The 12,047-nt window shown below is 44.7% G+C and overlaps 2 protein-coding genes across 3 annotated transcripts in view; one reads left to right on the forward strand and one right to left on the reverse strand.

The window, feature by feature from the left end:
• The first annotated feature begins 1,036 nt into the window (after nt 1-1,036).
• Nucleotides 1,037-4,543, forward strand: LOC106816480 (39S ribosomal protein L2, mitochondrial-like). Its single transcript, XM_014821105.1, has 5 exons — nt 1,037-1,148; nt 1,399-1,742; nt 2,101-2,204; nt 2,493-2,637; nt 3,521-4,543. Exons 2-5 carry the CDS (start codon nt 1,400-1,402, stop codon nt 3,934-3,936), a joined length of 1,008 nt encoding a protein of 335 aa, XP_014676591.1. The 5' UTR covers nt 1,037-1,148; nt 1,399; the 3' UTR covers nt 3,937-4,543.
• The window catches only part of LOC106816479 (protein cereblon-like), an 8,562-nt gene continuing 1,054 nt past the window's right edge, over nt 4,540-12,047 (reverse strand). For both annotated transcript variants that reach the window (XM_014821104.1, XM_014821103.1), the window contains exons 3-9: nt 11,738-11,943; nt 10,729-10,878; nt 10,081-10,261; nt 8,469-8,534; nt 7,780-7,980; nt 7,212-7,405; nt 4,540-5,982 (exon numbers count right to left, since the gene is read on the reverse strand). In XM_014821104.1, coding sequence (XP_014676590.1) covers nt 5,781-5,982; nt 7,212-7,405; nt 7,780-7,980; nt 8,469-8,534; nt 10,081-10,261; nt 10,729-10,878; nt 11,738-11,943 — 1,200 coding nt within the window. In that variant the 3' untranslated portion in view covers nt 4,540-5,780. The remainder of the gene's footprint in view (nt 5,983-7,211; nt 7,406-7,779; nt 7,981-8,468; nt 8,535-10,080; nt 10,262-10,728; nt 10,879-11,737; nt 11,944-12,047) is intronic.

Consider the following 12,047-nt stretch of genomic DNA (forward strand, 5'->3'; position numbering starts at 1 on the left):
TATTTGTACCGATAGATGGCGCGAGGATGTCATATTTGATCAAAGTCGCTGCTACATCCTTGAAATACATACATCAAAGTGTAGGATGGGAATTTCACGGCCAAGCCTTTACCAGTCTTATACAGTAAATGTTGTTTTGTATATGTACTGTAATTATATAAATTTCACTCTACGTTAAATATGTTTTAGAGTATTATAATACTTTTAATAATGCATTTGACGGTTAGACATAACATACAATGTGCGCATATAAATTATTTCTACCGAGAGATGGCGCGAGGATGTCATATTTGACGTGACAATAATATCCCCTCTGCGCGCGAACTACGCGTGTATGCAGTATGCGTGTATGTACACCAGTTTGCGTGATAAATGTATTTATCCTGTACAATGTATTTTCTCATGTATTTATTTCTCGTGCTATGGATTTCTTTTATTCTCTCTCTCTCTTTTTCTCAAATCTCCTGCCAACTGGCCTCCCTACTCTCACTCCTCTTCCCCTCCCGCTTCCCGCCTCCTTTTCTCCCGTCTCCCGCCCCATCCTCTCCCGTCTCCCGTCCCCCTTCTCTCGTACCGCCGCCCCCTGTACCCCCTCATCTATACATACATACACAGGCCCTTGGAGGCTCAAGTTTCAAGAAGAGTACTATAACTGTAAGAGCGAATAGTTATAGTACTCTTCTTGAAACTTGAGCCTCCAAAAGCCTGTGATACATAGTACAACCAGGAGTGAATAAATACAAAAAAACGTTTTTTATCTACTCATGATACAACCAAGAACGTATAAAGAAGGGAATAATAAAGAAGCAAAACCTTCTTTATACGCTCTTGATACAACTAATACACATGGCATTTAATTATTTTGACTGATTACTATATATTTAATAATAATAAATAATATTTCCTGAAAAGTTGAAACATTACAGTCAGAAACTCTTAGGTCGTAGAAGGGGAAAATCTATGAACAAACTTATGGCAAAGTAAGCTTACATTTATTGTCCATATTTTATGTCTAGAAAGCACACCAGATGGCGATAAAAGATCAACATGGCTGCTCCCACATGAAAGTCAAATTCGACAATGCTTTGATTTATTAATTGATCAATTCCTTCACTTTTGTATTTCCAATTATCGTTAGAAATATTTAGGTAACCTATACCATACTTTTTAATTGTGCAATATGTCAAATCGGTGACATGCGTGTGATTATCATAAATAATCGAATATTATGTCTACGATACACCCGCGGTTGATTACAATTTTAATTTACATGTCATGAGCACCTTCCTATCTGAGTATCATTGACATTATAATGAGTGACAGTCCGCATCACTCACTCCTTCCCTGGACATATGTCTCAGTTATCTGTATGTGTCTTTTCTCGTCTTGCATCTTCAGAATGTTGGCCAGCACGCTCGCCCGCTCTCTGCAGCGTCTGACGATTCGGGTTGCCGCGGCGACGCAGCCGTCTCTGCGACCGTCGCTAACAACAACCGCCGCCTCCAGTCGTCTGCTACCGGCAGCGAGCCTGCAGCAGACGCCGTCCTTCGTCGCTCAGAGCTCTGCGCCGCTAGCGAGAGGTTTCCACACGACGACACCGCTGTGTAAAAAGCTGAGAGGACGCAAGCACAAGGTTCACCTGCGGTTTCAACGGAGGGTCATCGTTACGAAGATGCCGGCGTCGGGGTACACGACAAAGGCACTGCCATGCACGAAGACGGGAGGGCGAGATCTAGTGACAGGTGAGGGGTAAAAAGAACAAAAGTAAAAAATGTTTTGGTGAAAATATTTGGTGGGCGGTTCTAAGGCAACGTTCTGTCTTTAATGTTAGAAATCTGGATGTAGATATGTGCTTGTAATGCAAATAAATAAGCCCTACTATTATCACTTAGTAAATACATTTCGCATTAACATATAATATAATAATATATAATTTAACATAATTGCTGTACAAGTGGAAAGGCGTTAGCGTCTCCTATAATAAACAACTTTTGTACATTAATTAGAGCTGATCGATTGATTCTGCTTCATTTCGTCCTTTGAGGAAACCTTCCTTCTTCCCAACCATGAACAATATATATCTTTGCTTGTGTTTTCTAGGTCGGGTCGTTAACCACAGAAGAGCCGGGGGAAACAAGGTTAAATTTCGAATGGTTGACATGCATCGCATAGGACCAACGGAAGGCGAACCGCTCCAAGAAAAGGTAGCTTTCAATCGCATTAGGTGATCGTGAATTTCTATTCGAGCCGTCGTCATCCACCGCAGCTCATGTTACGTGATGGGGTTAACAAAAAATGTTAGAGAGTCCAACATTTAAGACAGGCAGTCCTTTTTCAATGCAGTCTCGTTGGTTTGGATGCCGCTCTCCCAGTTGCAAAACCCTCTGGCGTACTATTTTTCTTTTCGTTATACGTGTTATAATTAAGGCGAACATGAATGCGTAGCGATTAATACGCGCGTTATAATTAACACCAATAATTAACTCGTTAAGGTGATGTCCATACACTACGACCCGCTGCGGAGCGCGAAGATAGCGCTGGTTGCCGGGGGCGACAAGAAACGCTTCATCCTGGCGACGTGTAACATGAAGGCCGGCGACATCATCAACACGTCCGGTCACATTCCGCGGATACCAGGTACGAGAACGTAGAGCCGCGTAGAAATGCTAGCCACCACACGCAGGTGCTAGAGGTGTGTCCGTTGCATGAAAGGTCATGGTAGTGGTGACAGCGTTACTTAGTGACAGGTACTGCAAAAGTAGAGCCGCGTAGAAATGCAGGCTTTCAAGTATTCCTACTTTTTCTACTTTTTTTGTCTTTGTGCCTAAGTTCTAATTTGTCCCTGAAATTCCTACTTTTTCTTAATTTTTTTTCCTATTTTTTACACTGGCCTCGATTATAGTATGAGTAAAAATTAATCCTGAAAGCCTGCATAAGTCCTACTTCTATAATAATTTTTCTAGCAAAATCCTACTTTTGTCTTCTTTTTTTGCAAATTTTCATCCTATATTTTTTTCGTGGGTCTGATTAAAAGCCTGAGAAATGCTAGCCACCACACGCAGGTGCTAGAGGTGTATCCCTTGCATGAGAGGTGCATTATTATAGTGGTGACAGCGTTAGTGGAAGTCATTGTTCATCGAGGTGTGTGTAACTTTGTAGCATTAGTTCCATTAGTAGTAACCATTAGTTCACATACACTCACGAGTACGTAAGCCGACGTACGCACTGCACGCACTTTACCATTCGTTTACATGTACAGACGAGTCTGTATACAAGGGTCCCTCAAAATCAATAGCGTCATTATACGCAGGTGATTATTTTGTAGAGGTGTCCGTTAACATAGGTTTCAGTCTATGTATACTTACACACCTGTACTTAATTAACTTACACACCTGTACTCATTCGATAATCATTATATTTACTATTACTTACTATTATTGATTATTATTATTGATATCGCGGACACGTCTACCCCGCGGTATCCCTCACGCCACGTTCCCCCGCGTCTCTCTCTCCGCAGTGAAGGCATACGAAGGAGATGCCTACCCGCTAGGGGCGCTACCGGTCGGTACGGTCGTCTGCTGCGTTGAGCGTTACCCCGGCGACGGCGGAAAGGTGGTGCGCGCCGCGGGAACGTCGACGACGATCCTCCGGCGCGTTGCCGGCGGCGACGTGATCGTTCAGCTTCCGTCGCGGCGCGAGATGCGCGTGAGCGAGCGATGCGTCGCGGTCGTCGGCCGCGTCTCCAACCCGGACCACGACAAGCTGACGCGCGGCTCGCCGCAGGCAAGCAGGTGGCTCGGCTACCGTCCGAAGAGTGGCTGGAGGCAGAAGAAGACTGGTTACCACGGACGCAAGCTGCGGCGGCCGAAGCCGGCGAGGGTGTACGACGCGCCGCCCGTGCGAGCGTACAGCGTACACCAGCTCAACCTGTGATCATCACCACCAGGCGGCAGCAGCGGGCGGTCGAGGAGCGGGGATGGATGCGGCGGGTTAACGTGGAGACGGACGTGGAGTGGAGGTAGGGAGATGTGGCGGTGGCAGCAGTAGGCAGCAGTAGCAACAGAGGTAGGGGTTAACACTGTAGCAGGGTCGAGGAAAAGACGGAAATATCGTAAAGTTACTCGTGAGTTTCACGAGCCATCTCAGAGTGTCTCGTACGCAGTGTATAGAGAGAGGTCCGGTCTACGCGAAAAAGTTCGTGTTAACACTAACACTAAGACCGATTTTGTTTTTGATTTCGGGCCCCCGGACGAGATCATTGTTCAGTGTGGTCAGATCTGTGTACATAGGAGCTGCGTTCTGCTCTGTTCTACTGCCCACATGTAGTACAGGAAGATTCCTGTTTACTACTCCCCTTTTTATGCCCAGTTGTAACGCCACTAGTCAGTCTAGTGAAAGGTTGAATTGTTACATAAACAAATTACAGTGAAATTCGTTAATAGCATATTAGTAGTAGCCTTATGTAGCGACTAGCAAGATAGTTGCAGCAATTTGCTGCTGTGCAAAGACATACTAGGAAAATAAAAACAGGTAATGAAAAGGTTTCGACTACGAATTTTATTTCAAGTTATACGTATTAAATATCGTGTTTTTTAATTCCCTCATTTTTAGAAAACTACTAACGAGTTCGCACAAATATTTACATTTTATACATTCACTTGGTAAACACACATTACCGAATCTAAACAACGTTTTTTCTCGGGTCAAAAGACAAGTCGTCAGTAAAGCCGTAATCAGAGCTAACACTATAAAATAAAATGATAAAAAACCGTTTTCCGAATCAATATGTTTTCACACCAAAATAGTAATTTGCGTGGTAACATGATGAAAACAAAGTGATTACAGAGTGAGAATCCAGAACCGATTCAACGCGTCAGCATTTTTTAAATGGACCTCAAGTGACGCAAATATTAGAAAATAAATTTACCGTGAATAGTTGTTAAGATACGCTTCTCATCTTGGTGAAATATTCTGATGATTACTCTTTCATGATCAGAAGTGGAGAGCTTTCAAGTGTACACGGACAATGTCAACACATCACAGATGCATTTAGCAACACAGATTCTAACATGATCCTCGGATTGTTTCAGATGCATTTAGCCCTGTGCATGATGTTGCTTAAGCTTTGTCATGTTTGAACTTTGTTTTTATTTATAGAAGCTGTACGTACAAAGTTACTTTAAGCCAACTCCAAGTTACTGTAAGCAATTAAGGGACATGACGTATAGTTTGTAGACAGGTGTCGATTAATGCAGGAGTGTGTGGGCACATGTGCATAGCTACAGCAATGATGTCTTTGCGAGTACGACTACCAGATGATACACACACACTATGAGCACCAGAAACTGACCTTTACATAATATATGTTGAACATCATGTATAAGATCAATAGCTAATAATATGCATTATTAGCTTCTAATAACAAGCAGGTTGCTATTAAAATATGTGGCTTGATATGGGAAGGGGGTGGGGTATAGCTGAAACAACAGTCTGTATATGTACCGGCATGAACATATGAACATCTCACGTGAGATGGAATATATATTAAATTCTATGTATATAATGCATATATATATATATATACATATATACATATAAATTATGAGATATATAATATGTTCATGGTACGGGCCCTGGCACACGGTAAGGGCTGACTCTGAGTGCTTGTCTACTGGATGCCGCCCCGCGACTTATCACACCGACAATCACTACATCACGGCTCTGTCACATGACTATGTTGCTGTCGCGCGCGATCTCTACCATTGGTGGGAAGAGAGTCACATGACGTAGACCACACCGTCGTTGTCGTCTGCATCGTCGTTGTCGGCATTGCCGGGGCGGGAGAGTCCGGGGACAAGCGATCCACGACACAGACCCCAGAACTGGTGAGGCTCGAGGCGCCGGTCCCCGCTCACGTCCGTAAACTTCCATCCCATGTGCTGGTGGCAGCCGCGGCAGTTCAGTATCGTCCACGCGTACCTGTATAACAGACCTATGTATAAACCTACAGGTACACACTATGTATGCACATACATAAGCGTACCTGCCCAAGAGAGAGAGAGAGAGGGCGTCAAGCATGCACACTACACTGTACGTACTGGCATGAACATGTGAACATCTCAGGTGAGATGGAATATATATTAAACTATAACGTATATATATGTATATTATGAGATATATATACATCTCACGCTGTTGCTGCTGATTCTGCTACTGCCAATAATAATAATAATAATAATAATGCTACTACTGTTGCTGCTGCTACTGCTACTACTACTACTACTGCTGCTGCTACTACTGCTGCTGCTACTACTGCTGCTGCTACTACTGCTGCTGCTACTGCTACTACTGCTACTACTACTACTACTAGTAACAAGAGCCGCAGAGCGTCTGGGCTCATCTGAGGTCTGTTGCTACGATTATAAACGTAAAATTTCAGTCGTGCGTAGTACCACATTTGTTAGGCGCAGATATGCAGACACGCAGTTGCGTACACATCATTGTTAGGACACGCCCACTATCGCAGATGGAGGGTAGGGGGAGGGTGGGGGGAGGGGGCTCTAATAGCAAAAGCAGTTCACTCCTTTGTTAACAGTCAACAAATCCATGTTTAACCCTCCTCTTGAGGGTCAAAAGGTTATCCGACACTTACTCTTCGCATGTCAGCAGAAGGGACATTTCATGGTCCTTTCAATAAAGCCATAAAAATGCTAGGTCACCGCTGAAACAAAAAAGTTTTTCAATCGCTCCGTCAGACCATGTCCTCAGAAAATGTCTAAAATCTGCCCTGTGCCCATTGACCTTTGACCTGTGACCTCCAATTTCGGCACAGTGATGGCTTTTCCTACCATGATGCTATACACCGACTATCACGAGCCTAGGTCGAGCCGTTTAGATTTGTGCCGCAATTCTGCATTTCCTCCCTATACCTTAAGTTAAGGAGTGAATGTTCCCCCTTCTTTTACACCTCTTGACCTTTGACCTTTGACCCCCAGCTTCGACAGCCCAACTCGTTTTGACGATCCCCCCCAATATGCCGAATATCGTGACCGTACGTCGAGCGGTTAAGATTTGTGCCCAACTGTTGACGGACGGACGGACGACCGGACGGACGCACGGACGGACGGACGATCAAGCGATTCTACAAGCTGCATCTGACTATGTCAGATGAGCTAATAATAATAACACCACCTGTGGCGCCACCTCACCCGGGGAACCAGCTGTTTTCGGTCGACGGCCCTCCGACTAGGTGCAGGTTTCTCGCGGCGATGACGGTGATCATCTCGTGAACGTGTCCGCCCGGGTTGACGTACGCCGCCATCGGCCCGCCGAGCGACATCGAGAACACGTCGCGTTTCCCGGCGATGTCCGCGCGACACTCGCTGCACCGCAGCACCGAACACTGCAACACCAGACACGCGTAATGTATAATAGACACCAGACACGCGTAATGTATAATAGACACCAGACACGCGTAATGTATAATAGACACCAGACACGCATAACGTATAATAGACACCAGACACGCGTAATGTATAACAGACACGCGTATACTTCACATGAGGTAGACAGTCAGAATACTGCAGACATTGCGAGACTCGAAACCTTGTGGAACAGTCGCGCACGCATTGTCGCACAGCGTAAAGCAAGCCTACCTTCTACGTCGACCCACGACGCCACATGTATCGTACGCCGTAGGTGAAGTAGAATCGCCAGCAGGTGGCGTTGCACACCTACCTTCAGTAGAATCGCCAGCAGGGGGCGCTGCACACCTACCTTCAGTAGAATCGCCAGCAGGGCGCGCAGTCGCTGCACCGCGCTGTTGATCGTGAGCATCTCTAGACGGGTGGCGTCCTCTAGCGGCAGGTTTGCCGTCACCCAATAGGAGAGCATCGCCGGGTCGATGGGAAGGTTGTCGACGTTTATCATTTCGTTCCAGCTGCGAAGCTCCTTCTTTATCGCCGCGACGAGGTGATTCTGCCGAGGAGACGCGCGTTACAGTGTATAGTAGAGGATGCATGTATTCTGGTATATATAGAAGAGCATTATGAGGTGTACAAATATGTAGAGATGATGTCAGGAGTGAATCAAAATAAATTTGAGAATAAACATGAAAAACGCATGTGTGAGAATATGTAAGTGATGTCAGAGTGAATGAAAAGAATTCTATTCATTCACGAATTCTTATCGGTGGCAATTGACAATTACAATTTAGTAACAAATTTATATATTTTTATTCACTCCTGATAATGTGTAAATAAGTTTAAGTGTTCGCCAAGATTATGGTTAGTAACATGAAACGTGGTGTCAATTAAAGATTTTGTGTTGATGGTCGCTACCACTCAAAAAAAACCCTCAACAAAACTACTTTCATATTTACACATTCTAGGACAGGGTGTGACCTGTATTGTCATTTTAGTATAACATATAATGACACTTCCAGGTAGTAAATTAAGAATACATACGGTATCGTACTGCTTGTATACCCATCGTGGCCAAGACGTGAGTATAGCGCTAGCAAGTCGGTCATACTGCAACGTAAAACATCAATAATATAAAGCACTCAATAGCATAACAACAACTTTAGACAAAAGAGAAGATAACGCAATTTTCATACTTTTTTACCATCTAAAAATAACTTCTTTTAGGTTTATGAATGATACTTTGTGTTGAGAGCATACAGTTATCTATGTTATAAACTCCTGGTTATATGACTCGAGATAATTCACAAGAAAGCCAAACTTATGAACAACTATGTTAGCATGTAAACATTAACTTAATGTAAACTGTTAAGATTTTAAATGGATGCTATCTCCCTCAATAATTATTTCTCTCACACCCATCGATCACGTAGCTACAACAAGTGCCGCATAGCGACAGCGCTCATCTAACGTCTACTGCGGTGACTCTGTGGTGGAGTGGAGGGATTCTAGTAAACCCTGTTAGTCCCAAATGTGTTCACATACACGCCGAAACAGTGGAATGCACAGGGATGGTATCAGGAACCTTCTCAAAAGAATGTTCGTTGGGATCGTTATGAAAGTTGCCACGAGATGGCGCGTACGTTTAAGTGTCTTCAGATTAAAGATGGAAGCTCCCATCATTCGTAGTAGCAACAACTATTTGCAAGACAGAATAGGTAAGCACTCATCCATTTACCTACGCAAGCCTACAGGCTGCAAATTGCAATAGAGAGCTGCCACCTGCAAGCAATTAACGCAGGCAAAAACTGCAGCCACCAGTGGCATACCGTACGTTACATGTAACATACTGACAGTACAGAATGACATAGAAATTATACGATTTAAGGAACATACACCTTCTTTAACCAAATTTAGCTTTTGAAATTTCACTGTGACATTGTAGCCTCATACATCCAGGCATGTATAGATTCTACTAGCAAACCCGGCAGTCAAATTCTTTCTAACAGACAGTCAACAAATCCAAGTTTAACCCTCCTCTTGAGGGTCAAAAGGTTATCCGACACTTACTCTTCGCATGTCAGCAGAAGGGACATTTCATGGTCCTTTCAATAAAGCCATAAAAATGCTAGGTCACCGCTGAAACAAAAAAGTTTTTCAATCGCTCCGTCAGACCATGTCCTCAGAAAATGTCTAAAATCTGCCCTGTGCCCACTGACCTTTGACCTGTGACCTCCAATTTCGGCACAGTGATGGCTTTTCCTACCATGATGCTATACACCGACTATCACGAGCCTAGGTCGAGCCGTTTAGATTTGTGCCGCAATTCTGCATTTCCTCCCTATACCTTAAGTTAAGGAGTGAATGTTCCCCCTTCTTTTACACCTCTTGACCTTTGACCTTTGACCCCCAGCTTCGACATCCCAACTCGTTTTCGGATTACCCCCCCACATCCCGAATATCGTGACCGTACGTCGAGCGGTTAAGATTTGTGCCCAACTGTTGACGGACGACCGACCGGACGGACGGACGGACGGACGGACGGACGATCAAGCGATTCTACAAGCTGCATCTGACTATGTCAGATGAGCTAAAAATCATAAATAATCTACTCTAATTACAATTAGAAATAATCATGATCATCGCTTCGGTTTACCTTCCTATAAGTTGACTTCAGTTGCAGGTAGAAGCCATCTCCCTCGCTCCAGGACATGCGCGCCTTGCTCCCGGCCCTCAGCGGAGCAATATTGAACTTCCTCCAGCTGTCCGGCCGTGCTCCCTCCAGGAAATCCGGAAGCGTGATCTCGGGAAGGATCCGAACCTTTGCCAGTATGTTCCTACGATGTGAACAACGAAAGCATGAAAAGAACCTTCCCTCGGAAGAAATGACAAGAAGAAATTATGTGCAAATGCGCAAACCCAACTGAATCCGACAGTAATCGTAGCACGTTCATAAATCCCTCCCTCCCTCTTCTATCAGTTTTCTACGTGACTTCACTGTCAGTCCCATGTATAACACAATAAGCTATCGCTAGCATGGATATTTTTGTCCCATTGTGAATTGGTACCATCATGAATTGCCCATCGTCCACTGATAAATCACTAACGGTCATTCACTGTAGCCGGGAGCTACCTATGGTATCGAAACTCGCAACGATCGTTACAAAATACAGTCGAACCCGTACGTAAGCGGCACATCGGCGAATCGAAAAATTGGCCTTCATGAGCAGGCAGGTGGTCGTTCTACGGGGGTGGCCGTTTTACGGGGTGGCGGTTCTACAGGAGTGGTTGGTAACAGACTCACCCGTCCGCTTGCCGCCACGTCTCCTGGATGCGGAACCGTTGGCGCCCCATCGCTTTCACGCAGAGCGTTTCGAACAGCGTGTCGGCGTCTTCCTTGTAGGAGTAAACCTCCGCGAGCGTACCGACGGATGCGTGGACGGGCATCGCCGCACTGTATATCGACATTCAGAGATGCACACATACATACACTGTGTGTGTACATACATCGCCGCACTGTATATCGACATTCAGAGATGCACACATACATACACTGTGTGTGTACATACATCGTCGCACTGTGTGTGTGTGTACATCGACATTCAGAGCAGAGTGTTAGCCAGGGAAAAAATCAGGGAGTCTCACCATCTGAGCGAAGCGAGGATGCTGCGGGCGCGAAGCACCCTAGGGGGGAAAACCAACGATTTTATTTTCATGCAGGGGTAAAATTGGGCTGCCCTCATGCCGTCTCTATCATATTTCATCCATCTCATCCAAGAATAGGCCGTCCAAAAGACGGGTAGACGGCTCTCTGGCTAACACACTGATTCAGAGATGCATACATACATACATACACTGTGCGTGTACATGCATCGGAATTCGGGGGCGCATACATTTTTCACTTGTTAAAACTCGATACTTTTAATGGATTTGGAAAAATTTAGAAATGATAGCGTTGTGTTATTTCTCCATCTGCCTCGTCACGAATACGTTTAACGCTCAAGTTCCAAGTTAAACGAAAAGGTTTTAACAAATTTGAGGTGAAAACCTTCAACAACTTGAACGAAAAGGTTTTAACAAATTCGAGGTGAAAACCTTCAACAACTTGAACAAAAAGGTTTTAACAAATTCGAGGTGAAAACCTTCAAAACCCTGAACGAAAAATTTAACAAATATTTCGACAAAAATTTTTTTCATGGATTTGACGCAGAAGAACTGAAAATTCCCCTGAAAAATTGATCTAAAAATTCTAATATGAAATATAACAGAAATTTTCGCTGACCGACTTCATGAGGTCAGGACTCCGTCCGTACCTGTAGGCGACCATGCCAAATATCTTGTCGCGTTGCATGATGATGTGTTTCATGAGCGAGACGAGCCGATGCTGAAACAGCTTGAGAGGAAGGATCTGTCCTGGGACGAGGATGACGTCCGGCATCGACATGAGGAGAACGTTTACGCACGTGTCCTCCTCCAGTATGGCGCGTCCACTCACCTCCTCAAGGTCATCACCTAGGTACTGCATAGTACGCGCGCCATGAGAAAGAGAGAGAGAGGGAGAGAGAGAGGGAGAGAGAGAGAGAGAGAGGGAGAGAGAGAGAGAGAGAGAGAGAGAGAGAGAGA

Source organism: Priapulus caudatus, unplaced genomic scaffold (assembly GCF_000485595.1).
Source record: "Priapulus caudatus unplaced genomic scaffold, Priapulus_caudatus-5.0.1 Scaffold1392, whole genome shotgun sequence".
Lineage (NCBI taxonomy): Eukaryota > Metazoa > Priapulida > Priapulimorpha > Priapulimorphida > Priapulidae > Priapulus > Priapulus caudatus.

Coding starts and splice junctions, on each gene's coding strand:
- LOC106816480 (XM_014821105.1), top strand. CDS start 1,400: ATGTTGGCCAGCACGCTCGCCCGCTCTCTGCAGCGTCTGACGATTCGG. Junction 2,205..2,492: donor GCGAACCGCTCCAAGAAAAG/GTAGCTTTCAAT, acceptor TAACTCGTTAAG/GTGATGTCCATACACTACGA. Junction 2,638..3,520: donor TCACATTCCGCGGATACCAG/GTACGAGAACGT, acceptor CTCTCTCCGCAG/TGAAGGCATACGAAGGAGAT.